The 26,391-nt window shown below is 39.9% G+C and overlaps 5 protein-coding genes across 7 annotated transcripts in view; 3 read left to right on the top strand and 2 right to left on the bottom strand.

The window, feature by feature from the left end:
- The window catches only part of LOC105276764, a 31,665-nt gene extending 22,534 nt beyond the window's left edge, over positions 1 to 9,131 (top strand). Inside the window, exons 2-3 of the mRNA XM_011334645.3 lie at positions 4,149 to 4,376; positions 6,172 to 9,131. Of these exons, the coding sequence (XP_011332947.1) occupies positions 4,149 to 4,376; positions 6,172 to 6,509 (566 nt within the window). The 3' untranslated portion in view covers positions 6,510 to 9,131. The remainder of the gene's footprint in view (positions 1 to 4,148; positions 4,377 to 6,171) is intronic.
- A 3,196-nt stretch (positions 9,132 to 12,327) lies between these two features.
- Positions 12,328 to 19,116, top strand: LOC105276758 (programmed cell death protein 10). 3 transcript variants are annotated; one of them, XM_020030809.2, is made up of 6 exons: positions 12,328 to 12,608; positions 12,807 to 12,984; positions 13,097 to 13,229; positions 13,301 to 13,465; positions 13,651 to 13,727; positions 19,098 to 19,116. In XM_020030809.2, coding segments are annotated over exons 1-6 (627 nt in total). In that variant the 5' UTR covers positions 12,328 to 12,536; the 3' UTR covers positions 19,100 to 19,116. The 3 variants fall into 3 exon arrangements, with proteins under 3 accessions (XP_019886368.1, XP_011332940.1, XP_011332939.1); XM_011334638.3 differs by lacking the exon at positions 19,098 to 19,116 and adding an exon at positions 14,363 to 14,442; XM_011334637.3 differs by lacking the exon at positions 19,098 to 19,116 and having other exon boundaries at positions 12,329 to 12,608; positions 13,651 to 14,439.
- LOC105276759 (actin-related protein 2/3 complex subunit 5-C) lies at positions 14,415 to 15,730 on the bottom strand. The gene is made up of 3 exons (XM_011334639.3): positions 15,525 to 15,730; positions 15,361 to 15,433; positions 14,415 to 14,838 (listed from the first exon to the last, which is right to left on the bottom strand). The coding sequence occupies exons 1-3, from the start codon at positions 15,683 to 15,685 to the stop codon at positions 14,599 to 14,601; spliced, it is 474 nt and encodes a 157-aa protein (XP_011332941.1). The 5' UTR covers positions 15,686 to 15,730; the 3' UTR covers positions 14,415 to 14,598.
- Positions 16,166 to 17,717, top strand: LOC105276761. Its single transcript, XM_011334640.3, has 4 exons — positions 16,166 to 16,306; positions 16,389 to 16,644; positions 17,161 to 17,372; positions 17,458 to 17,717. The coding sequence occupies exons 1-4, from the start codon at positions 16,181 to 16,183 to the stop codon at positions 17,665 to 17,667; spliced, it is 804 nt and encodes a 267-aa protein (XP_011332942.2). The 5' UTR covers positions 16,166 to 16,180; the 3' UTR covers positions 17,668 to 17,717.
- Positions 17,716 to 25,835, bottom strand: LOC105276762 (chaoptin). Its single transcript, XM_011334641.2, has 15 exons — positions 25,394 to 25,835; positions 24,886 to 25,056; positions 24,205 to 24,680; positions 23,878 to 24,097; positions 23,487 to 23,797; positions 21,414 to 21,638; positions 21,083 to 21,304; positions 20,586 to 20,754; positions 19,876 to 20,408; positions 19,594 to 19,788; positions 19,253 to 19,537; positions 19,059 to 19,184; positions 18,843 to 18,956; positions 18,262 to 18,497; positions 17,716 to 18,171 (listed from the first exon to the last, which is right to left on the bottom strand). Exons 1-15 carry the CDS (start codon positions 25,728 to 25,730, stop codon positions 17,883 to 17,885), a joined length of 3,909 nt encoding a protein of 1,302 aa, XP_011332943.1. The 5' UTR covers positions 25,731 to 25,835; the 3' UTR covers positions 17,716 to 17,882.
- Positions 25,836 to 26,391: the final 556 nt, after the last annotated feature.

The following is a 26,391-nucleotide window of genomic DNA, read 5'->3' as shown; positions in this document are numbered from 1 at the left end:
TTAATTTTTACGATAATCGATAATTCGAGTTTTCTAATAATCAATAATGGATTAATACTATCTATAGATCTAACAACAATGAATTTTATTTAAAACTGTAAACATAAGAAAAGGAAAGTAATTTGGACAGATTTTATTTGACTGTTGCAATAAAAGAGCTTAAAGTTAAAATTTCAAAAAATTCAAATAATATCATGAAAAATAAAAAAGTACAATGTTACAAAAATATTTTATTATATATATTATTTTATATATTATTGTATATATGATATATATATATATATATATATATATACATAATGGTTTTGAATTAATAAAGTAAACTGAAAACTTTAAAAAAATTAACGATATTTTTTCCGATCGCGCTTACATTTTACGAATTACGTGTGACATTTTTCCGTAAGTATCGCCGGGTATTACTCGTCACTACTGTCAGCGATTTATCTCGATTTCATCGCTAAACTAGAGTTTCGCAAATATTTCGATTAACCCGGTGTCTCCGTAATCACGATATATTCCGGTCTGGCTGTTCCTGCGCTAGGTAAAACTTGAGAAACAACGTTAGGATGCGACAGAGAGAGGCGTTTTCGCGAGAAGATGTTTCAACGCGAGACTTTAAACAGACTTCCGTTTTAAAGTTGAAAAGTTTACGTAAAGAGTTTATCAGGGCAACGTGAAGCAGATACATGATGTTTTTTTAACTACGACGAAATAAATTCCGGTAACATGTTCGCATATACGCACAGTTTCTTGCAAAATTACTTACACATTTTATAGCATTTAAGCTTTTTATCTCAATACTGAGTTAATTATCTAAAATATAGTCCCGCTATTTAAAATATTCGAAGATTCTTCATTCTTTTTTGTCGTCCAACATTTTACAGAAATAATTTGCCTAAATGCTAAACAGATATGTATATTACAAGTTAAATTAATTATTTTCAGATAGGACGAACTTTCCGTCAAACGGCGAAAATATGTTTCGCACTCCCTTGAAATATAAATGCTATAAATAAAGCGATAAATTTAAACACATGGAGTTTATTATTTTTAAATCGATTAATTATTGCTTATTAAGACTACGCAATGGCATACGTCGCGACGTTTCAACTACTAAAATAAGGATCATGTGATTGTTATATCGGCAGACAAAGCCTACAAGTACCGAAAGGCAGCTCGAGTTCCAGCACGTGAATAAACGTACGTCACGTGACGGAGTGCGTGTGTGCCCGGAATATCGTCGTGACGTTATAATATACGTACATGTTACGTGCAACCTTGGGCGAGCCTCGCCGGTCATTGGTCATAGGCGAAAAATTAACATTTCGGATGTAGTCGCGTTCGATTACTCGAACGATCGGACCAATCACTTCGAACGTGACGCGTCGCAGTTGTGAAAGAGAAAAAGCCATTATGTAAGCCGCGATCTCTGTGGCATAATGTATCATACGACGCTAATGATACCGTTTTCTACGTAAGTACGTGTGCGAAGAACAAAGCGATACATAGGATCGTTCTTCCGTTTTGTCGCGAGTACTTACGTCAGTCGCACGCGTCGTAATAAAAAATACGCAGGATTTCCATCTACCGCAATTTAAATTGCCTGCCGTATTCTCCCCCGTAATTTCTATCTCAGTAGAAATCCCTTTCGTTTAATCGTTCCTCTCTTTAACGAGGAGCATACGTGATTCGCGAAACGTGAGCAACGCGACTCGGATTGCGAATGGGCATCACTCGGGTATACACATATACGGTGCGATTGCATCTCTCTTTCTCCCACTCTCCTTTGATTTCGTCTTTAATTACACGCTCACGACCTTCAATGATACGGCGAATCTACGGACAGAAAACGATCGTGTTTACAAAGAATCATCTTCGCCGGCATTGGAAATTGAGCATCTCTCGCGGCTTCGAAAATATCTATCAATTTGCACGAATGCGAAAATAAGCTTTATCCAAGAATGGTGATTTGCACATTGGATTGTCATTTAATACGATGGAACAGAGTAAAATATTCATATTCTAACGTTCAATATTTCAATATTTATAATTAATACAATTTTAAGCAAAATTATTTAGCAAAATTATATTTCTTGTCTCTTTAGTTATAAATATTTGACGACTAAACAGAGATAGCAATCGTAAAAACTTGGATAACATCTGTGTAAAGAACTTAAAATGTATCTGAAACATAGTTTGAATGTTGCCAAGATATTAATGGCGTATTCGACAAATTACAGCATATTAGCGCATAAAACCGGATGCGGTGGAAAAGCAAATCTAAGCACGAATCATTACACGTTCTTGCACGCAAGCAACTATCCATAAAGCAAGGGCAAATATGCTCGCGCAGTAGTGAACTGCTAAGTAGTAGATAATCATGTCAGGGTAGGCACGAGGTTCTGGAAGACCTGGGAAAGGCCACGCCTCGTTTTAAGAAATTGTAGTAACAATATCAGTGTTCTTTAAAAAGGAAAGCCTGGGCTTCGATCGATTTTACGCCCCGTTGCTTTGCAACGTCTAACAATGAGCTAAAAATAATATAGAGCGGCAGCAAAATGTTCACCGTATGTATAATTCGATAGCAGCAAGGAGGACCGTCTTTTTATTGATCCGAAAAGAGAACAGCAATAATAATATTTACTCATTTACATTGCCGAGCGCGTACACGAATCGAATTGCATCGAGATCCTTAAGGCATCAAATTGCTTTTTTATTCATGATTCACCTCCTTACATGTAAAAGCAGATGCTAGTGCATACAAGTAAAAGTTTTAACGATCGTAACGCGATCTCTTCCACTTTTATGAACTCGCGGAACTTTTCTTCCAGGCCGTCCATAATTGAAACTACTCCGCGCTAGTTAATACTAACATGACTCCCCAAGAATGGATTTAACTTCATGGGCCAAGTTAACTTTTAATCCCACGATAGTTAGGAATGGCTTTTGAACATGATAGCCGAGCATGAGTCGTATTAATCTTGTACTATTAAGAAGGGTCATTTGATAGATTACTCGGGGGTCGAAAATCCTTATTATACCTAGTCGAATTCACTTGATCGTATGCAGGGACAGACTGAGAGGGTAGGCGCTGTAGACGCCGCGTACTCTCAAGAAATCAAAGTAAAAAAAATCAAATTATGCAGGAATTCTCTACGTTTTAGAAAAACATAATTCAAAGAATGACGAAATTCCTTCTTATTAAGCACTTATCTACAACTGTGATTCAAAATGTCGAAATGCTAGCGATGAGCACGAGGAGGTATTATTAAATCGGAACCAGAAAAAGATAACCGGGCTTTGTTTTTTCAAAACTTGTTCAAATGATTTCTTTTCATTTTATTGTGTATGTTTTTTGTAAAATGTATAGATATTAAAATGCTTCTTTCTAGAAGAAGAAAAATTTTTTCCTCTTCACTTATGGTAGCCAACACTAAAAAACTAGCGCGTACTCTCAAGAATTTTCTTCAGTCTGTCCCTGATCGTATGATTATCTATCCGCCTAGTCGAACTGCGAAACAATCATGAGGAATGTTCATCCATGAAATCTCGATGTAATATTTGTTCGTGGTTACCCCGAGACTATTTTTACAGTAATTTAACGCAAACGTAGCAATACTGTTTGTCGATACACCGACGATTTGTTAATAGCGTGTCACAAGTCGGTTTTCCATTATCGGTCGTATCCGCGATAAAAGATATACGTGTGCCAACAAATCCAGGCAAGACTGGCGCCATGGTACTATCAAAGTTGTTCAAGAGAACGATGTCTTCGACAAGACGTCGCATACACTCGACCTATGCCTAACAAATGGCACGTAAACTAACTTTCTAGCACTGGCGACAGTAACGAGAGAGACTGGCAGAGAGTTGTTTGTTTGACGTTAATGTATTCAGCCCTGAGATTTTTCACAACGCAATGCGATTACGCATTAGCGCGTAGTCACCTCGTTCGGGAACGCAACGTGTCGGGTAGCTAGCGAGTAAGCTGTCCGGCACTTGAGACCTTTACAAAAGAAAACAAGTGCGATCGCATTACATTTTTAGATGCATAAGTATACCTGCGATAAGCGCGATAAGAGACTCATAACGGAACACATCAGTGTGCTGAGTTGAGTAATCAATTAATGGATTGCTATTTATCGTAGCTCACGCGGTGTCGAGTTACAGCATGGGCGCTGACAGACGAATAGAGAGCAATAAAGCGAGTTACGGCGCGAACGACAATCATCACTCAGCCGTCTCGAAAACCAACGACAGCGACGACGATGACGATGAGGAGACGGTCTACGTGATCGCATTCAACGAGGGAAGTAACGACAACGTCGAGAAAGAGAGAGACAGGGAAGAGACGGATAAGGAATCGTACAATTCAGGTAAGGAAGATCGTGAATCATCTTTGCCTGTAAATGAGAGTGATTTCACAACGCTCTGGTGCATCGTTGCGCATCATTCACTTATGCGCATCATTCACTCATGCGCATCATTCTTGCGCCGGTGCCGTTGCCGATCATCGCGTGCTTCCTGTTGCAATCCAAGATTTACATTTCACGTTCGTGCGTCATTATGATATATTTGTCATGGCGAATTTTCTGTGTTAGTCCACGTATATTCCGCTGATATGTTATTTTTATGTACTTGTTGTGCATTTTGCATTAAGATCAAGTCTCCGCCAAAGGTCGAAAGCCGCAGAAAAAAGCTGCATAATAATTCCTTATCGAATCGTAGCCTTCGACATTTCGCTAAACATTTACATATTAGCGATTACTCGAATTGTCGCTCCTCCGCTCCATCATTATCACGCTCTTGACCTCTCTGCAATATTTTTCTATGACATTCTCAAGTTCAAGTCAATCTTCCGTGAAGATTGTTTTTACTACCCGGTTTTACTACTCGACATCAATTTACCATAAATGATATCGATAACTTCATTTATCTTGTGCAAGCTATTAACTATAGTTGTAGGCGTAACGTGTCGCGTGTAATAGAAGCTAATAATATAATAACAATAATTGAAGAGTCGATCCAACTTTTCCGACAGTTTACTCGCATGAAAGTGTTGATTATTAACCGATTATGATAATTTAAACGATTTCATAATCACGCCTGTAATAACATCGAGGATAAATCTGTAGATTTGTTATTGCGTGACGTACTGTGCTAATGTTGCGTTACATTGTACAGACGAGTCGAGCTTTTATCACTTAATTGAGTAAGGTCATATGACACGAGATCTGAAATCGAGCTCATAAAATCGCAGGCGTTCCATTAAAATCTCAACTGTAAGGAACAAGCTACCACGAGCTACCAAGGATTTATGCAAATCCCGTAGTCGTTCCATCTTCATTTACATCGAGTTTCACATCGTGCACATCACGTACATACAGATTAACGGCATCAGTGGAGAACGTCGTTTTCGCGCGCGCAATGTGCCGTTCGGAAGAAGAAACGTGGCTTCGAAAACTTTCCGCGCGATATTCATGCAGTCACCGCGTCGCAGGAATGATCCCAGACGAAATGCGCCCTGATCGTGCTACGCGTACGAAAATCATTGTTACGCCGGAATAAGAATCAAACAAAAATTCATTTCGTGGCTTGTCATCGCGACTTTCGCATCGCAATCGGTCGCACCCTCCTCGCGTGATTCTGTCATACATGTAGAACACAGGAACGAGCCGCGCCAAGATTACGAATAAGCTCGTAAATGCAACGTGCGAATTTGGAAACCGTATGAAAATAAACGGTGACAAACAGCTTTAAAGTCCTACTGATACTTTGGCAATAAACAAGCAGTCGCGGCGTTAAACTAAGTTTAAATTCGATGCTCATTGCTTCTATTTATCGAGAATGGCATCTTAAAATGCGCAAACAAAAGAATAACGTGAATTGCATGAAGAGTGAAGAGGCTGCTGTTTATATACCTTTTCTCTATCTGGCATGAACAACGAATCAAAGATAATAGCTCGTTTGTTCATCAATGATCGCCAAGCTTGCTAATAATAATAGCATTTAGAATAGAGTGAATCCCATGAATCCCTTTGCATCTTCCTTCATCATTTAGGTTGTCGTAGACGCGATCAGTCTCTAGCAATCTGCTGTAATCTTTTCGCACGAAGTTGGTCAACCAACGCATTTTTCATTCAATCAACGAGCATTTCCGTTTTGTTGCAGTCAATCTCGATCTGCAGAACCCGCTGGATCCATGGTCCATAGTCTGGTACATCGGCTCGTTCGGCGGCCTGGTCGCGTTCTTCCTCGTCGTCAGCTGTTCCGAGTGGTGTTGTCGACGGGGCGGCCGACCCCTGGCGGTACCCTACGCGCAACGCGCCGAGACGATAAATATGCCCGGGGTCACGGAAACCCCGCCACCCCCTTATCACCTATTTGCGCCGCCTTCCTACGATTCCGTCAATTACAACGAGATCATCGACAAGACGACCGGCGAGAAATTGGACATTTACGTGATCTCAGTGCCGATTCACAGACCAATGGCGCAGGCGCCAGCATAGAACACCCTAGGAATTCTCGTCTGGACGAGGATCACTGAACCCAACTCGACACTGATGGTCGACCAAGAAGAAACGACCAATCGTCACGTCTTCGGCAAAATCGTTGCTAGGTCTACGCCGGGAATGCTGCAGACTGCTCGAGAAAGAAATGCAGCTGTTTACGGCGCCGTCGTAATCGCAGAAGTACAGCGAGAGAGTGGCTAATAACAATAAGTGTCTTCCTTGTGACATCACCAAGGAATTACATTCGCTCGATGTCATTGACAAAGATGACGAACGTTCATTGAAACATTGATATCATTCCGGATTGTGTGAGTCGTTTTCCGTGTTTCCGTGAAAAGTGCGACGCGTGTCTTTCCTCATACCTGTGCGAGGAATCGTCATCATTCTACACGTTAATTATTTTGCGGAAAAGATCGCGATAGTATCGCGAGAAGATTACATCGAGGAAAGGAAGCTTTGACTAATAAAGTCCGCGTCAACGCTTGTGCAGAACAATTTATCGCAACGGTGATAGTAGGTGATGTAACGGTAACAGAATTTATGAGAGACATGATATACGATCGCAGTAAAGACTCAAAAATGTTTTCTGAAGAAGATAAGTTATAAAAAATTGGGAAATATAGGAGAATAAAATGGTTCTTAAAGGAAGGAACTTGAGTTCCTCAGACTAATGGACAATACAGACTCTAAACAATTCTCGTTGCGTTAATTGCAATAATTAATTTAATCAGTCTGCGGAAAATGGCGAATCGAATTGCGCAACGACAATTCAATCCTCGCGTAGAAACATTTTATATACGCGAAAAAAATACCTCGATAAAGAGAATCGGTGGCAGAATATATAATAAAACAAAAGAATAAAAAATAATTCAATCACTGCCATTCGGAATAAAATATCATCGAGTTTTAAATATTAAATCCAGCTTTTAATATATCGAGATTGCTTTAATTGTATAATAGATGCAGATTCATTTCCGCGAATAAAGTTATCGCACAACGATCCTTGAAAAATTCCTCGCTTTATTTTTCGCGACAATCGACAATGTTTGCCATCGGTTCGATTTACTATCGTCGGTGAATTGTGCGAAATATGAGTATTATAAGCGCGCGCACGCACTGTGAGAACTTGGACTTACACGTGATATTGTCGCATGCGATTGGCCCCAATCGCCTACCGACTCCGTCAATTAGGGATGATTAGTGTAGACTGTAGATTATAAATCGACTGCCATGAGAAGTGTCTCCCCGCGAACGAGGCCGCGAAAATAATTTAAGATAATAGCGCGAGTATTAGCCCCGCGAGATAGCTAGACGAGACTCACTCGCTCATGATGAGAACAGAGAGAAACATAGGCGCCGCGATTCTTACTCGCGACCAGAGTGAATTGCGAGTCGTCAATTACACGCTAATTAACGTCGCGCTTGTGAGTAATCACAATGAAACATCCGTGCGACTTCTTAAATGTCGAAAAACGCTTCTGATGCAAACGGATTCCGAGAGCATGTGAAACGTTGATGAATGCGTAATATCAGTGGGATTTCATTATGATAAAATCTCGAAATGGAACGGAAAGAAACGCGACTGAATGTGCCATGTGATGAAAGAACTTGTATTCCACTTAAGCGATCGCGCTTGATACATAATAATGAAATTTCCATGCAACTCTGATGTACGAAGTAAATCGAGATTTCATTAGACATATAATAATAATAATAATAAAGAAGAGATCGAAGAATCGAAGAATCTCTCGATATCCATGCAAAGTGTCTTAAATTCGTAAATTTGTAATAATGTGAAAAACGAGACGTTCGTGTCACATGTTGCATGTACGAAAACATAAGGGCCTAATTGTCAGAGAGCAAACGGTAAATTCTAAAAAGCGCGACACTCACGCGCGCAGCAATCTTCCAGTTTTAGTCTTTCAATAGTAGAATTACGAGCAATTAGCAGCTATACGCGTATTTGTACGCGTGAAACAGGTAGGCGTGCGTTAGGTAGAAAGTGAATTAATGTAACTCTAATGCGACGTCAATTATAATTAGCGATATAATTAATGATTGCGACGGTTACGACCGTATATTAGAATTGACCCGACCACTTTGAAAAGAATATATGCCAAGTAATATATCTACAAGCCAGATGATATTTTGCAATAAAATATGTTGAATTGCGATATCTACGTCTGATTATCGAAATCCGAACAAGTCGTTCTCCCGCAGCTCCCGATTTTAACGAGGTGTCGTGTAAAGTTGTAAAACAAGTTCGTGATACAACTGTGATTCGCGTAATAGTTAGATAGAGAAAATCGAGTAATAATTAGAAGAGCAATCTCGTTGTTAGCAATGCGTTATCTTTTCAAAGTGAACGATTCGCCTATTTTGCCCCTCCTACTGTTACGATTATTATCATTGTTACTGTATCGTAATTGTATCGCAATGCATTTCTGGTTGCGTTCCCGAGAGTGCATCGCGACCGACTCATCGTTCACGAAACTCGCGAAGTAACACGTACACGGCGCTGTTGATATTTATTTTTTATACTTTTATACACACACTGTTTATATACATATTTCGGAGAAACGTCCCTGCGTTACTAATAAAATTTCTTTTCTTACGTAAGAAAGCGATTTTGTTACTCACATCACCATGCAATCGCATCTTTCTTTTTTTACAACGAACTCTGGCAATTAATTTATCGCCTGCGCTATATGCAATTGTAATACCTATTACGTCTTTTTTATTCGTCTTAATTTTATGTAATTGGTATTATTATATAAAATTATTATTAAATAATTCTATTATATAAAATTTAGTTTTTACCTTTGCATTTCTTTGTTCTTTGCAAAATGATATTAGATTTTCTTTATAAATATCATAGCATAAAAATTATTGCTGCAAGTACAATCTTAGAGATACTCTTGCAGACCTCCATTTTATTTATGACAAAATTATTCATCCAGGAACAAAACTTGTGTAATGAGTTAATTAACATAGGGTACCTACACCTTTCTCCCTCGCAGCCGCAATTCGATAATGGGTTCTTGATCGCCGAGTACTTCAGAATTCTGGAGCTCTTTCGTCCCTCTGAATCCTGACTCCTGAATTTTAATATCCTTCAAAATGGCGGATTCGCGAATATTCTTCGAAATTGCAAACCGCCGTAACGAACGAAGCGAAAATTTTCAGATTAAGCAATAATTACACTCGCGATTGGCATTAAAATCAACTTGACTTTTTCGGTTTTCCGACATTTCAGCCCGCAGATTTCGTACGTTTTCGGCATTCTCGCACCGTAAAATCTCCGAAAGTTTTGGCTAAACTATGCGCGATCACGTCGCTCGTCGATTACGCGCTCGCGACACTCGAATCAAGGCAATGGCGGCGGCTACGCATGCGCGCGCGGTCGAGCTAACAAGTGCGAGAGAGATAGCACGAACGCCCGATTTCTGCACTCACGATCGTTCACCGTGCGATTTATTTCCGGAAGACCCTGTGTGAATAAAAAGAAAGAATCTGCATATATCAGTCCGAACGAGTACTTTGCTTGACAGCTTGACATACTTTTTACATAAATTTGATACGTGAAATATTCATAAATCGGAATCGCGTGAAGTAATGGCAGTTATAAACCGCGTTCGTGTACGGAGGAACACGAATGTCAGAACAGAAATGCGAATGATTCAAAAAATAACCTACCTCGCTCTTAAACATCGTATCTGTATCTTTACGCTCGATATTGTTTAGGTTTCAGTTTCTATAATATTGGGTTGGCCAAAAAGTAATTGCGTTTTTTTCCAATAGATGGACATACATGTCTTGAAATGTAACTAACTTCATTCTAAACCGCAAATTCATTATGTAGGTTAACAACTCACAGTTCAAGCTTGTTTTAGAAAAAGAAAGTACACGATTTCGTTAACAATTGTTTGTTTGCCGTCGATTTCAAAATGGAAAATCAAAAAGAACATTTTCCTCATATTTTGTTTTATTACTTCCGAAAAGGGAAAAACGTTGTGCAAGCTCATAAACAGTTATGTGATGTATATGGCGAAGATGCTTTAAAACTGCAGCAGTGTCAAAATTGGTTTACTAAATTTCGATCTGGAGATTTTAATGTGAAAGATGCACCACGCTCAGGAAGTCCAATCGAAATTGATGATGACAAAATAAAGGCACTGATCGATTCCAATCGGCGTTTAACGACACGAGAGATTGCTGAGAATCTTAACATATCGAAATCGAGTGTTGAAAACCATTTAAAACGACTTGGATATATTAGTAAGCTCGATATTTGGGTAGCACATGAGCTCAAAGAAATTCATCTCACTAAGCGTATTGACATCTGCGATTCTCTTTTGAAACGTGAGAAAAATGATCCATTTTTGAAACGTATGATAACAGGCGACGAAAAATGGATCGTCTACAACAACGTCAAACGAAAAAGATCGTGGAGCAAGCGTGATGAACCTGCTGAAAGCACTTGAAAAGCAGATATTCACCAAAGAAAGATTATGCTGTCAGTCTGGTGGGACTTTAAAGGTATTGTGTATTTTGAGCTGCTTGCAAGGAATCAAACCATTAATTCAGACATATACTGTCGTCAACTGGATAAATTAAATGATGCCATCAAACAGAAACGTCGAGAATTGGTGAATCGCAAAGGTGTTGTGTTTCACCATGATAACGCTAGACCACGTACAAGTTTGGTCACTCGTCAAAAATTGTTGCAGCTTGGATGGGATGTGTTACCATGATGTTACCACATCCACCATATTCGCCAGACCTGGCACCATCAGATTACCATTTGTTTCGTTCTTTGCAAAACGCCTTGAATGGTAAAACCTTTACTGCTGATGAGGATATCAAATCGTTCTTGGAATTGTTTTTTGCTGGAAAAGATAAGAACTTTTTTGAGCGCGGAATCATGAAGTTGCCTGAAAAATGGCAAAAGATAATCAAACAAAATGGACAATATATTGTTTAATAAAGTTTTTGTTTCCCATGAAAAATTCGCCTTTTATTTATATAAAAAAAACGCAATTACTTTTTGGCCAACCCAATATTATTAATATTATTCTAATATTATTGATAATTAACGAGGCGTATTTCGGCGTATCTTTTCACTGCCATGTCGATGTTTGCACTGTGAAATTGCCGATTATCGAAAATGATTGCGATTCTCGAAATTACGCGTTTCACTCGCTTCTTCCATTTCATCTCATTCTTTTGCCTGTCTACGATTTTCCAAATTTTTTTGGATATGTCTCATTTGAAATATGTAAAACTCCTCGTATAAGCATATCAAATATGACGCACCGTATGGACAATATATATAGACAAAAGATTAAGCCAACATCGTTATAGATACGAGAGCGGCAGTACGAATGAAATTAAAGACGACAAGCACATACGTTTAGCATTTTTTCTCGTGAGTAATGGCTCGCGATACAATAAATTCCGTCGTCGATTGTTCGAGAGAAACCGTGTGAAAGATGGCATCTAGAGCGATAAAGGAGAGCGTACGTATTGAGATGACAATCATCAAAATAACGGAAACAACTCAACAAGAACGATCAAAGAAATCTTACTTCTGATACTGCCGCAGCCTTACGTACGCGTGTCGAGAAAAATGACATCGCGCCTGTCGGTGTGAATTCATGAAAAACGGGTGGGCAAGTGACCTTTCCCGCTCGAGTTACGCGAATTTCGCCGACGCGACGTGCGGAAGTAACAGTAAATAAACTCGCTGGCGTTTGAACTCGCAACGCGACCAGCAGGCCGACCACTTTCGACCGATACGGGTTTAGCTAATGTTGGCAGCGCCGGGTAACCTCGTTTCCGTGGTCTAGCTCGGGCGATTGTGTGACAGCTGTCATAGGAAAAGTATGCTGGTGTGCCGTCGAGCCACTCGCACGTAAACAATCCACCGCGGTGGTCGCGAAGCGCGTACGACTCCCTGCGTGCCGTTTCGACTCGCGCCAATCGTATTTCCAGCGTCTCGAGCGACAACACACGCCGTGAACGATGACAATGGGCGATGAGACCCCAGTTACATCACTGGTCCTGCCTGTCATATTACGACCGATATTAACCAAGGTATTTCTTTTCTCGTTTTCACACATCGTTACATCGTGCGTTGCTTTTTACTTTGATTTTTTCTCGTTCGTGACGTGCAACTCTGTGTCAATTTTGTATGCGTGAATAGGTACATTATTTTTGGCGCATTAGCTTTATCTCGCTTGACGTCGCTAAGACACCCGTCATTCGACGTTTGAACCTGTTGAATTTCCGCAGTTGGAGAGACAGAATGTCATGGCAGCGCAAACCTTGCGAGCGGCTCTCTCAAAAGCGGAGAGCTCGCATCCTGGCATCACGCATGACCTCATCATGGGCATAATACGCAGAGCGGAGCTCAATCTTGATATGAACGAGAGCGTTTTACGGCTACAGGGTGCCGCTTCTGATTACGATGGTGAGATTAACGCGTATCCGCGGAAAGAATATTATTTGTTGACGTTTATTGCATTGATCTCACTCGTTTCGACCATTTGAGGCGTATCGATGCATCTTGCCTCTGATTGCAGTCGTTGAGTATCGTTCAGCACGTTCGGAAGACGCTTTCCAAGAACTGAATCGTAAATCAACCTCCCTAAAAAGAATACTTAGCAGGATCCCCGACGAGATCACTGACAGGAAGACTTTCCTCGAAACAATCAAGTATGCGTAACGTTGGCGTTTATGAATTTACGCTTTTATAAAGACATCTTATTTCGATTCTATTTTTTCAGAGAAATTGCGAGTGCAATAAAGAAACTGTTGGACGCAGTGAACGAAGTTACTGGATTCATACCCGGCTCGGCTGGTAAACAGGCTCTGGATCAACGTAAGAGGGAATTCGTGAAATATAGCAAAAGGTTCAGCAACACGTTAAAGGAATATTTCAAGGAGGGACAGTAAGTGTACAAATTTTTCGGCCAATCTTTAAATTTAAACTTCTTTCTTTTTTAAAAATCGATCTCGCGCGCGCGCTTTGACATCAAGAAAAATCTGTTACAAAAACCTCGAGATTGAGATCGATTTGCAAGGGATTTATAAAGGATTTTTACTGTCTACTGACGTTAGCTCCTTTTTTTTGCAGAGCAAACGCAGTGTTCGTGAGTGCGCTGTACCTGATACACCAAACGAATATGATAATGCTTACAGTGAAGGACAAATGTGAGTAAAAGACAATTTCCCAATGAATTTCTCCAGAGAAATTTGCGTGTGATAATATATGTCACAAAAACAGTCAGATTATTCACAATTATTACGATTTTGCGTAACATCTTAATCCCACATATTCTATTATACAAGCAAGGAAATAGGACTTAAATATCATCCGGTGTAAAGGATTTACGTTTCCATCATGTTAACCGATTGCACTATAGTTTTTGTTACATATAGATATAGATATATATACAAAATAATAAAGAATGTTGGTATATTATCCAAAAATTTATATATATATATATATATATATACACTTTTATTTTGTGCCAATTCGAATGTCATATTAATCGTCAATTCTCATTGTAACTGTAATAGTGCGTAGAAGGAAATGTTCGGAATGAGAATGACTTTATTGTTGTTATATAAAAGTTACGGTCGTACGTATATATGTAGCCCTTTTTATTCTTCTTACGACTCTAAAGAGTGTAAAACGCCTGATTGGAATAAAATAGTCGAGAGTGATGCCGATTAATAAATTCGTGTTCCTCGTTTGGGCGTAAAGCAAAGAGAAAAAGCAAAGATGGATGCTGTCCTGTTAAAATGTTTTTGTTGACAATCGTCTCTTCATTTATACTCTTTAGAGCGAGGGACGCGGCGGCGGAAGATAGTAGGAATGATTTCTCCAAGTATGTACAAGAAATAAAAATTACTTTATTGATAACAAATGTACACAAACTTGTTGTATTCCCCCATTTGTGTGGAAAACGCGAAATGCTTGCCTATCTACATCCCCATCGCATTAACAATGACGATGAATAACAGTAAGAATCAATGGTAATTACCGCAATGAACGCGTTACTGCAAAATGTACAAAACTTCAAGCCCGCTTGCTGTCGGAGAATACGCGGACGATGCAGCCGGCGCCGCTTATGTTGAAGACCTTTTCATGCCAGATTAACAAGTGACTACTGCTACCTTCCGTCGGGATCTCGAAACCTCGATAAATGTACTTCATTAAAACGTCCACTAGGTCACGATCTAATTGTGCTAAGCAATCGTCCATTTGATTTGACTTTATACTCAGCAGCACCTTTTGCGTCAAGTTCCGAGCACTGTCCTGTAAACAGATATAAAGATATCCATTTGCTTGTCTACATAAAATAATATTATAAAATTGCATTCAAGATAAACGATAAGTCACAATAAACTACAGAGTTTCATGATATTTATATTAAAACTTTCAAGTAATTCTTCATATTGTCCATAAATTCTATAATGTAACAAATTAATATAAGAGCAACAAAATCTTCATTGTTAACTAATCAACCGCCCATGGATCTCGACAAATTCTCGATCCTTGGTTCTATATCCTACCAAGTCATTTCCTAATGAATCATTTAGCAACTGGAAAGCCCTAATAAATTGATAAATTCACGTATTCAAAAGCAATTAAACTCGAACATGATTAATTGGTAGATTTTTCAATCTAAACCACAATCTCGACGTAAGAAATTATTCGTCTAAATTCGAAACAACTTCACTTAAGAAGCTATAAATGGCACATCACGCTACGATGATGATACAGTAAAAGGTGAGCCGTTACAGAGCGATGGAAAATATTGTACACTTTTGAGGTTACCTTGATCTGTTGGTTTTTGCACTCCAACGGTGCCGATTTTAATACCGATATTAGCGCCTCCGCGTTCTTACCCTTAAAGAAATCGTTAAGGAAAATACTCGGGGTCGAGGCTGCGGAAAAACGAGGCGTCTACGAGGGTACGCGAGCGTTTTGAAAAAGGATATTGGCTAAGAAGTGTCAAAATTTCGTTTTCGTCCGGGCCGGTGGGCACGCCTACGCCACCGTCGGCGTCCTCCTCTTTGAAATTGTTGTCGCTATACTGGTCCACATCGATTTTGCGAAACGCCGACGCCGACGTATCCTTCCTGCCGTCGTTCCTTGACATTTCGGCTGCGTGCTTGATGTTTCCTGCGTTCACGCCCGGCTTATCGAGCAGCGCCTGCCTTCACTGATAGCGATCACCTCGCTCGCGTACGTTCGCAAATGGGTCGCGCACAGCGCGCCGCCATCTTGTCGATGCCGGCTGCTTCGCATGAACCACGTTCGTAGTTGCACGAGCCGTTTCCATGAATGTGAAGCGGTGTGAACGTCCAACCCATAATGCACCTATTCGCGCGTCGATTAAAATTATTCTTCGCATTAATTGAAACTGTTTAACGATTAATTGCAGAAAGTGTAATTAATGCGACCGAGAAGATCCGCGGTAACTTCACGCTTGTCATAACGGCACGCTACGTCCAAGCTTCGGGAAAAATTAATGTCCATCAAGCTAGATAAATTATTTTCGTGCTGCGTTGCAACGTACAGTGTTCTCCATATTTAAATCTTGCGAATTTAAATGTTGCAAATAATTTCCTCGTAAATCGTCATCATCATCAGTATGCGCGTCGACAGAAAGCGAGGCATCGGAGCTACGTCTTCCGCATCCAAATTGAATGGCATCTTTCATGCCGCTCTACTCGAACATGAGTTTCAAAGGGCAGATTATTTGGACTCGCCTAGAAAAGTAAAGCGAGAAAAGAACAGCTGGTTCTCGGAAATTTTTCACGCACGATAATAGGAAATAAATAACACGAATCATTGTCTAGGTTCCAAGTGAGTCCCGCTGCTCCGACAAAGAGGATGAATCTGCGATAGATGCGAGTTCGTCCTTTCAATCAATTGGCGCGATTAGCACGTCGAACGAGACGCGAGAAACTTCGGACGTCGGGAGATACGATACGCCATCATCCGAGAGCAGTACAATTGAATCACTCGGATATTCTACTTTATACAAATATAAAAAGCCCTACAGTCTTTCTATCAATAATCGTGCGTATTTTAAAAACTCAAGCAATGCGCGAGGTAAATACTCAATCATAATTTTACGAGTAATAACTAATAACATACATAAATTCTTTAAAATTATTTTATTAATCATTCGACCGCTTTCGATATTATATCAATATTATACTTTGATGAAATGATTGATTTTTTTATCGGTGATGTAATTGTCGACAATGCAATTTTTGATCATTTAATTTTTATATAAATTTTTAATTTGATAATTAATTTTTATATAAATTTCCAATTTGATAATTTAATTTTTATATGAATTTCTAATTTGATAATTTAATTTTTATATAAATTTCTAATTTGATAATTTAATTTTTATATGAATTTCTACTTTGACAATTTAATTTTTATATAAATTTCTAACTGAGAGAAATATTACGTTGCACGTCGCGTCAATTAAAACTCGTATATCGATAACAATAAATACATACAATATGACTCAACGAAACACATCCAATCATGCTTCTTCTAAATAGTGCCTCGAGTCAAGAGCACAAGTAATTGTTTTCTGTTACAATATCGCAGAGAGTGTTCTTGAGGACGAGCCCCGGGAGGGAAGAGCGAGGCGAAGCATCCTCTTGAGTTGCCGAGAATATTTAGCTAATTATCAGGAATCCTGCGGTACACCGCGTACCGAATATTCCTACGCCGCCTTGATCACAGTAATGGCTCAAGCTACCGCACGATCTCTCTGGGCTTTGATGTACATCTTTGTAAATGTCGCCCCCGTTATTCAGGTGACTGCACAACGCGCTTTGAGATTCTCCCTTGACAAACAACCCGAGATAACAAGCGCGTCTCTCAAAAACACATGAGTTTCAGATGTTTTCCTTCGTGCTGAGATTCGTGTTGGACAAAACGATCAACATACGCAGGACCGAGGGCGTTCAGCAAACGATAATCAAATCCGCGATACTCCTCGTGCAGTTGCTCAGCGTGTACATTTGCCTCGTGTTCATCCTTGGCTTTCTCGTTCTGCCGATCGTTCAAATGGCGGTCGGCATCGCGACGAAATTCGCGATGCGCGACTGAGATTCGCAATTAAAAAATAACTTGGCAAATAAAGCCGTGACGACGCTATATCGATCCCTTCCAGTCGTTTAATTTCAAGCGCGTTACTCTCGATTGGCTCAAATATAAACGAGCACGATAATCGAATGTTAAATAACGATTCGGTACGAAAAAATTCGTCAGTTGATTCGAAACATTCGATGGACGATGATGGAGAAGTCGCCTGAGCGAGACACTCAATAAACGACAGCTAGAGCGATCGGGAACAGCAGAAGAGCGAGGGTGTTCGGTAGGACGATACGACTCGCTGCGCCCCATCCGCATTCCAGTTCGATTTTCAACGCGTTCGACAGCGACATGTTATTTTTATCCGAGCAGAACGTCTCCCGGAGATCGTCGTCCCAGCCGTTGTCCCAGCAATTGAACTCGTCGCCGTCTTCGCGCTCGAAATTATTGAATTCGTCGTAAGAGGTGCACCGATCTTCCTGATACTGTCTATGCTTCCTCTGCCACGCTTCGATCCACCTGCACGCGATAAAAAAATCGAGCACGAATTAACGAAATGCTAAGAAGGCGATCATAAATATTTTAGTTTTCTATCACGTTGATCGTTACCCGATATCGCAGTCGCAACTCAAATGGCTGCCCGCTAATCGAAGCTTCATGAGGAACCGCTTGCCCGGCACTCCCGGTTTGTAACCGGACGATGGATTATGCAGTGTCCGCGTACCGCCGTGGCGAACTTCCACGGTTACGTTCCGCACTCGCTGCGCATTGTTAAACACGTCTCGCGGCACGTTCATCACGCTGGTGTTGTACAAGCCGAAGTGAAGGCGGGGATTGCGCACGCCCTGGAAATCAAAGTTGATGCACTTTGATCAATCTAGTTATAATTAACTAGCTGGCGCTTGTTCCTCGCGCGCTCGGTATATTTGGAAAATATAAAGCATAAAGAACGTATTTTTTTGCGACGCGCACATTTTTAAAAGTTGCAAGACGATTGCACATAGTCTATGTTATTCAGGAAGATCTAAGCTATCCACCAGTGAAAGAATTTTTCAAATCGATTTAGTAGTTTCTGAGATTACCCCGAACAATGGAACAAACTTTACCTCTTTATTATATTAGTATGATTAATTTTGGTCTGACAGGTTTTATGAAAAGATGCAGCTGTGAAAAAAAAAGCAAAAACTTACACGCAATATTTCTGTGTGCACGTTTTTCAGCGCTCTACCGGTTAGCGTGATGTTGTACAATTTGTATGGCAAATTTCCCCTCATCTCCGTCTCTAGATTGGTATCGTTCTGCACCTGCAATATCCACGCTCGAGTTCAATTAATTATTAATATTAAGTGATTTAACAAAATCACTAGATTAGTGGCTCTCGTCTCACAAAATTCATTCATACTCACGTCAATGAGCAAATGCTTCAGGCCATGATTATATTTCAGAATATTTGGAAAGTTGAAGTTCTTCACGCCGTTATACGCGGTGATGTGCAACTTGCGGAGTTTGATGGCTTTGCAGAGCGCACCTGCCTGCGAAAATGCGATTGTTGTCCGTGAGGAAACTTGACAATTTCATGAAACCGCGAACAAGGAGTTACCTCGAAGACTGATAGAGTGAGTCTTCGTATGTCCAGCTCCTCGAGGGTGTCCACCAGGCCGAGGAAGCTCGTATTCGTGACGGCGGTAATGGGATTGTCCGCGAGATTGAAGATCTTCAGTTCTGGTAAGGTGTGAGTTATCAACGGCACGACTGTTAAATCGTTGAAACTCAAATCGAGATAATGAAGAGACGTCAGATTCGAAGACATCTCCGCGGGTATCGACGCCAGTTCGTTATGCGCCAGATACAAGCTCCGCAATCGTCTCAGGGGCAGTTCTGGAACCTATATTATCAATTACGTCTTGTGCTCTGCATACCTCTTGCCGATAAAGTGCTTACGCTCAGGAGGGAAATGTTGCTCAAGCTGAGGGAGAGGAGCGTGTCTTCCAGGCCGTAGAACGTTCTTCCGCGCGATTCTAGGATGAGTTGCTTGTTGTGGCTCAAGTCGAGATGTGCCAAATGCGGTAAATCGGAAAATACGCCCTCGTCCAGTCGAACGAGTCGATTGTACGATAAATCTAGCCACACGAGACTCTGTAGAAAAATATATAAATATTAATAATAATAAAATATAAGAATTGGTTTAATGGAATGACTGAAGGAAATAGAATGCGAGCCTACCCCGAGTTTGAATATCGCATCAGTATTATGGATGCCTGACAGGGCGTTCCAGGACATGTCCAAGTTGTCTAGACTCATGGCGGCAGAGGCGGACATGCTCTTCATGGGCAGCCTTGTGAACTGATTGTGCGACAGATCGAGGCTCTCTATGTTGGAGTCAGTGAACACGTTGTCCGGCAGGGTCCTCAGCTTATTGTGAGACAGATCTACAATACGTAGCTTCTTCAAGGGTCTCAGAGCCTCCACCGGAATGTCCATGACCTCGTTCCAGGAGAGAAGTAACACCTGCAAGTTCTTTGTGTTTTTGAAGCAATCGAAATCCATCTCCGTGAGTTCGTTATGCCTCAAGTCGAGCCACTGCAAGTGTGGCATGTTACCAAAGACACCGTGAGTGAGGTTTCTCAGCTGATTGCTCGACATGTACAGATGAGTGATCGAGTACTCGACCGGCTTGAAGTAATACCTCATAATGTCGGAGATATTGTTGTGACTCAGGTCTAGAATTTTGATGTTGGAGTGCACGTTGCCGCCAACTTGAAGAAGTTGCAATTAAAAGAATTAAAAAGATCGATAAGCAATATTAATATATTCAATAGTAAATAAATAAAAAAGCGAGTAGCAATGTGTTCTATTTTTTCATAATTTTCATTTTTTTTAAATTAAAATTGATATCTCTGACAGATCGCATTTATCGAGTTTAATGAACTCACTGATAGGTGAAGGAGTAAACGTGGAGCTGTTTATCCACAATCGTGAAATCTCGTTATGGCTAACGTTGACTCTGAATGAAGAGAGCGTGCCCACTTGGTCAAAAGAAGCGAAATCGAATTCATTGAGTTTGTTGTACGCGAGATCGAGGAACTCGAGATCCGGCAGATTCTAAAACGGTAATAATATTAAAACTTATAGTAAATAAATATTATAATAATAATAAATATTATAATAATAATAAATATTATAATAATATTAAACAGTTTTTATTTTACGTTAATTTTAAGTTTGGCCTGACGAAGACTAAATCGTTCAGTTAATTTTTATTCCTGATGGATAAAACATTTTTGTCGTGCAATAATCATATAAATCTTGCTAGGAAATCATCGATTCCAAGTCTGTAGAATTTGAGTTTGAATTAAAAGCGCACATCTATCGGATGCTTTTTAGCACGTGTTGTACGTCTGCCGAGAATCACGCATACATCTGGTATTACCTGAAAGGCTTCATCGGTGATGTCCCTAATCTTGTTGCCGCGCAAGTTGATGTACTTAAGCCGTTTCATATTCATGAAAGCCCGCCTCTCGATCCTCTCAATAGTGTTGTCCTCCAGATTGATCGTCATTAAGACCGACAGATCGACGAACGTGTGGGTCTGCAGACTTTTTACTTGATTGAACGCGAAGTTGATCTCTTCCAGTGTCGAATGGATGTCGCCCTATGAATGGAACGATTTCTTTATCACGTACAATAGAATGTAGGACATTTACACACGTCATGTATACACGTACGTGCGCGCGCGCGTATCGTAGAAACGGGCAGCTTACCTGAAAAGTACCTTTTGGGATATCGTTGATCTCATTATCCTCAAGCTCAATGCGCTTGATCCTCTTCAGGAAGTGAAACGACGTAGCCGGTAGGGAGCGAATCTTGTTATTGCTGAAGTCGAGATGCTGCAGATTCGTTAACGATTTAAACGATCGGTTCGGCATCTCGGAAATCGAGGAGGAGAGACCGTGAGATATTCTTAGCGTCAACAGAGAATGTCCCACCTATGCGCAAGGTTTTAAAAATTTGTAAAGCGTTATTTTAAATTCTCTAATTCTCGTATTATTTATCTTTATTAAATACTAGCATCCCCCGTCCCGGCTTCGCCCGCGATATTTATGTGTAGAATTAAATAAAAACACATTTTACCCCTTCTCACCCGTTAGGGGTGGAATTTCGGAAAACCCTCCCTTAGTGAGCACCTACGTGATAGTAGGAATATACCCTTAAAATTTCAAGTCGATATGTGCAGTGGTTCGGGCTGCACGTTGATGAGTCAGTGAGTGGTATTTGGCTTATATACAGGGTGTCCCGGGTTTTAACCGACAAACTGCGGGAGCATATTCTACTAGTGGAAATAAGAAAAAATTCTTATATCGAGTTTGCTTAGAAATGCTTTATTACAAAGTTATAAACCAATATTGAAAAGAAATATGAGATAAGTAACAACGGATTTTTTTCACAAAAATAAAAATTATGTACGCAATGATTTAGTGACGCATTTCAAAATGTTGTCCTTGCACATCGATACAAGCTAGACATTGACGTAGTACAGAATTTGTTACAGTACAACATTCCTGAAAATTTTGTTGCATCTCAGTAACTGAATTAGTAATTCGTTGCTTTAAATCTATCTGGTACTCTCCTGTTAAGAAATCTACGTTGATACTCTCGTACGGCAGCTCGTGCATTTCCGTCACAGAATCCGTACACGAAATGAATATCAGTGTATTCCTCATTTGAAAACACTTTTGGCATTCTGATAGTAATTGCTAGTTCACACGACGATTGAAATCTAACAGCTACTGTTGTGAAAGTAACAATCATACTGAATCGTTTCAACATAGTGAACATGAATACATGTGAATACACGTAACATAAACATCTTCGACCTTCCAAATTCTACACTATGTTCCGTTGTTACTTATCTCATATTTCTTTTCAATATTGGTTTATAACTTTGTAATAAAGCATTTCTAAGCAAACTCGATATAAGAATTTTTTCTTATTTCCACTAGTAGAATATGCTCCCACAGTTTGTCGGTTAAAACCCGGGACACCCTGTATATATACACACACACAAACACACACACACACAGGGTGGCCCATTTTAATTTATACAGTCGATTTTTTAAAAAACTAAAAGAGATACGAAAAAATGTTTCAGACAGACATGTCACGATTTCGAGGGGGACATAAGATGATACCATTGGTTTGACCTTGAATAGTCGTTTGAAGGTCACGTGAAGATCACCTTCAATTTCTTAAATTGAAACCCCAACTTTTTATTGCAGATTCTTATTCTCCATCGAAAAGTAAGTAACTTTTGTCTGAAACATTTTTCCGAAAAATGTCATCTTATGTCCTTAAAATGTCCTCAAAACTCATCTTGAAGATCATTTTAAGGACATAAGATGACATTTTTCGGAAAAATGTTTCAGACAAAAGTTACTTACTTTTCGATGGAGAATAAGAATCTGCAATAAAAAGTTGGGGTTTCAATTTAAGAAATTGAAGGTGATCTTCACGTGACCTTCAAACGACTATTCAAGGTCAAACCAATGGTATCATCTTATGTCCCCCTTGAAATCGTGACATGTCTGTCTGAAACATTTTTTCGTATCTTTTTTAGTTTTTTAAAAAATCGACTGTATAAATTAAAATGGGCCACCCTGTATATATATATATATATATATATATATATATATATATATATATAGATTAAATATTTAATCTTAAAATCGAATCTTACAAAAATCCTCTTAATTTGACCTCACACGCGTGTAATTATTATTCAAAGTTATAACGAGCGCAGAATTCTTGTGGTTTTGGAAAGCAAAAAATATCTTTACCTCTGAGAAAGCCTCGTCGTCTATCGTCGATATTGAATTTTCGGAAAAGTCGAGATACTTGATCCCACGAACGTGCATAAAAGTGTGGCTCTTGATGGCGTTCAGATTACTATGGACTATTCGCAGCTCTTTAATGTCCATGCCGAATTCTAGGAAATCGTTCGCCGATAGAGTCGCCTGCGGCATTCGGGAGATCGAGAGGGAGCGCAGATTTCTCATCTGCCGTAGATCTTGAAGAGAAATTATGCCATTTTGCTTGCCGCTGAGATCCAAGTGGTACAAGGAATACTGGAAGCCGTTGAACACCTCGGCTGAAAGCATGGATTGCGAGAAAGCACGGAGTGCCCGATTCATTGGCTTATTGCGGAAATAAAAAACGCGTCTCACTCACTCGGCGAAAACGTGTCGATACGATTCTCGCGGAAGATGAGCGTACGCAGAAAGTCGAACTCTTGGAAGAGACGATGGGGAAGCGTAGTTAGATTGTTTCCCGAGACGTCCAACAACTCGAGCGACGATTCCAAGCCAGCCAAGTTGGCAGAGTCGATCTCCAGCAGATCGCAGTCGTCCAAGTACAGTTCGCGAATGCGCGAATTTCTAAATGCGCCCTCCTTTAGTCGCGCAAATATATTCAACGTATCATTATAAATTATTACTATTAATTAATATATATATTTCAGTTGCATACGATTTATTAATTTTTCATTCACCCTCGTACCTCGATTATCGTCAAAGGATTGCCGCTGAGATACGTGCGGTTGACTTTAAAGAAGTGCTCGAAATCACCGGGCGCGAGGCTCTCAATCTGATTGTGGTCGAGTTGCAACACATCCAGGGACATCTGTATACTTCTGATCTCCGGCTCTTGCAGTGCCTGCAGCATCCTCGATATCCTGTTGTAACTGAGATCGAGGACCTTCATACGTTTGAGCAGGGACAGTTGGGCATACGGCACATACGTCAGCTGATTATCGTTCAGGTAGAGATGCGTCAAGTGAGCCATCCCGTCCCTGAACACCGACGAATCGATCTCCTTCAAGCTGTTCTCCCGAAGATCAAGGACCTCCAGGTACGTGAGACCGACGAAAGCGTCGGCCGGCAGTTTCTCGATAGCATTGCGACCCAGACGCAGAGTCTGCAGAGAGTTTTCCAGGCCACGCCAGTTCTCTGGTGCGACGCGAGATATCTTGTTGCCTGCACAGATGTTACGGCAAAGTGTCATGCACATTCATAATTACATGTAATTGTTAAAATTGTAAAACAAATATTAAAAAGTTGTTATGGCTATCATTATTACAGACAAACGTCAATAAAAATCTCTAATTTACAAGAATTATTAGACCGCTCCTTCGAATTTAATTTAGTAATTAATTGATTGCTAAAAACGAATAACGAGTACCTGTGAGCTCGAGAAGTCGCAATTTTTGCAAATGTCTAAACGATCTGCTCGGTACATTTGCTAGTTGATTGTAAGATAAGTCAAGCTCCCATAATGATCTTTCGAGGCCTAGAAAGGCTTCGTCTGGTATGTCCGCCAGAGGATTATGTCTGATCTGTAGTTTATAGAGACCTAAAATGGATGACAACGACATGAATCATTTTAGCAAAACTTTTGAATTTATTAGAAAATGAAATGATTTTTTGCAATTGAAAACATATTTTTAAAAATTCACATTTTAAGTAGTTAACTAAAAGGATATTTTCAAAACTGTGTTCTTATATCTCTTTCATGAAATAAAAGATTTGCGTATATATTTTAAATAAGCACTTTTCTATTGTTTAAAGAATTGATTTCTTAATAAATCTTAATAAAAACAATGTAGAAAGATAATGAAATTAAACAAAATTTTATATGCAGCCTCCCATATTTCACTTCATCATTTATTCTCTTGTCTTCGACAGCGTACCGGTGTTGATAAGATATTGCGGTTGGAGAAACCTAAGTCCGTTGTTCTCCAATTGCAGCATAAACACCTTGGACGAATTAATCGGTTGCGGTATCCGCGGCATTGGTACATTGTAACACGCCACTATGCCGAGATCCGGTATGGCTTTCGAGCAGGTGCAAAGTGGATTGAAGAAACACGGCGGATATTGGACCGGCAGCTCGTGCATTCGTGCCACGGACGCCCACATCATCAGCAATAGGATGATTATCAGCATAGCGTAAGCCACCTTCACCAAAGTAAAGAGTTTCTGCAAATCATTGATTTCGCACGTATCGGATTCGCTTCGCAGGATCATCACACACGAGGTATCACGAAGATGTTTCGGCTATATAATTTTTATTAAAGAAATTATTTATAGAAATCAGTCTCCAGTCCGCATAAATTACATTAAACAAACTGTCGTGAGCACCTGGAACCTCATTTCAAAATTGTATTTCTAAGTATCTACAACGTGTATAACGAAGATGTTACGTGTGTATTTTTAATTATTTTAAATCATCCAATCGTACGTTACCATAATTTTGCCACAATATTTTATTTCCTTTTCCTATATCTAATAAATCTTTCTTACAAAACGATAAAATAGTTTATTGTGTTTTTTCTTTACAGTCTCACATAGAAAAACGCCTCTACTTTTTTTTTAACGATAAGTGCGCCTTCTAGAATTTAATAATCATCAATCAGTCTTCACACACTGGCAAATACTGGCAGTATTTTAGTAGCAATTTTCGTATCTTCGACTAAATACAAATTACAATATAATCCTAACATTGTTCACATTTGGTAATTAATTTTACCATGCTCTTTTGGATCCCCGCGAGATGATTTCCACGCGCTGTATTCTTCCGCCGTTAAGGGCACCGTACGAAACAACCAACTGACCGGCTGACGGCCGCGTCGGACGCGTTCGCTCGCTGTTGTTCGCGCAATATGGCTTCGGGTGCATGCTGACAGTC

Source organism: Ooceraea biroi, chromosome 6, assembly GCF_003672135.1.
Source record: "Ooceraea biroi isolate clonal line C1 chromosome 6, Obir_v5.4, whole genome shotgun sequence".
In the NCBI taxonomy this organism is placed as follows: Eukaryota; Metazoa; Arthropoda; class Insecta; order Hymenoptera; family Formicidae; genus Ooceraea; species Ooceraea biroi.
The sequence above is the reverse complement of the archived record's forward strand: the minus strand, read 5'-3'. Positions and strand labels throughout refer to the sequence as shown.

What these genes read in the sequence shown, in the direction of transcription:
- LOC105276762 (XM_011334641.2), bottom strand. Translation starts at nt 25,730, where the DNA reads ATGATCCTGCGAAGCGAATCCGATACGTGCGAAATCAATGATTTGCAG. An exon ending in GTTTACTCCTTCACCTATCA is followed by an intron (nt 20,409 to 20,585) that starts GTGAGTTCATTA and finishes AACTTCTTCAAG; the next exon opens with TTGGCGGCAACGTGCACTCC. An exon ending in ATGCGATATTCAAACTCGGG is followed by an intron (nt 19,789 to 19,875) that starts GTAGGCTCGCAT and finishes ATTTTTCTACAG; the next exon opens with AGTCTCGTGTGGCTAGATTT.
- LOC105276758 (XM_011334637.3), top strand. Translation starts at nt 12,537, where the DNA reads ATGACAATGGGCGATGAGACCCCAGTTACATCACTGGTCCTGCCTGTC. An exon ending in ACTTTCCTCGAAACAATCAA is followed by an intron (nt 13,230 to 13,300) that starts GTATGCGTAACG and finishes CTATTTTTTCAG; the next exon opens with AGAAATTGCGAGTGCAATAA. An exon ending in GAATATTTCAAGGAGGGACA is followed by an intron (nt 13,466 to 13,650) that starts GTAAGTGTACAA and finishes TTTTTTTTGCAG; the next exon opens with AGCAAACGCAGTGTTCGTGA.
- LOC105276761 (XM_011334640.3), top strand. Translation starts at nt 16,181, where the DNA reads ATGCGCGTCGACAGAAAGCGAGGCATCGGAGCTACGTCTTCCGCATCC. An exon ending in ATTTGGACTCGCCTAGAAAA is followed by an intron (nt 16,307 to 16,388) that starts GTAAAGCGAGAA and finishes ATCATTGTCTAG; the next exon opens with GTTCCAAGTGAGTCCCGCTG. An exon ending in ATGTCGCCCCCGTTATTCAG is followed by an intron (nt 17,373 to 17,457) that starts GTGACTGCACAA and finishes CATGAGTTTCAG; the next exon opens with ATGTTTTCCTTCGTGCTGAG.
- LOC105276759 (XM_011334639.3), bottom strand. Translation starts at nt 15,685, where the DNA reads ATGTCAAGGAACGACGGCAGGAAGGATACGTCGGCGTCGGCGTTTCGC. An exon ending in ATTTTGACACTTCTTAGCCA is followed by an intron (nt 15,434 to 15,524) that starts ATATCCTTTTTC and finishes CGATTTCTTTAA; the next exon opens with GGGTAAGAACGCGGAGGCGC. An exon ending in GCAAAAACCAACAGATCAAG is followed by an intron (nt 14,839 to 15,360) that starts GTAACCTCAAAA and finishes ATCTGTTTACAG; the next exon opens with GACAGTGCTCGGAACTTGAC.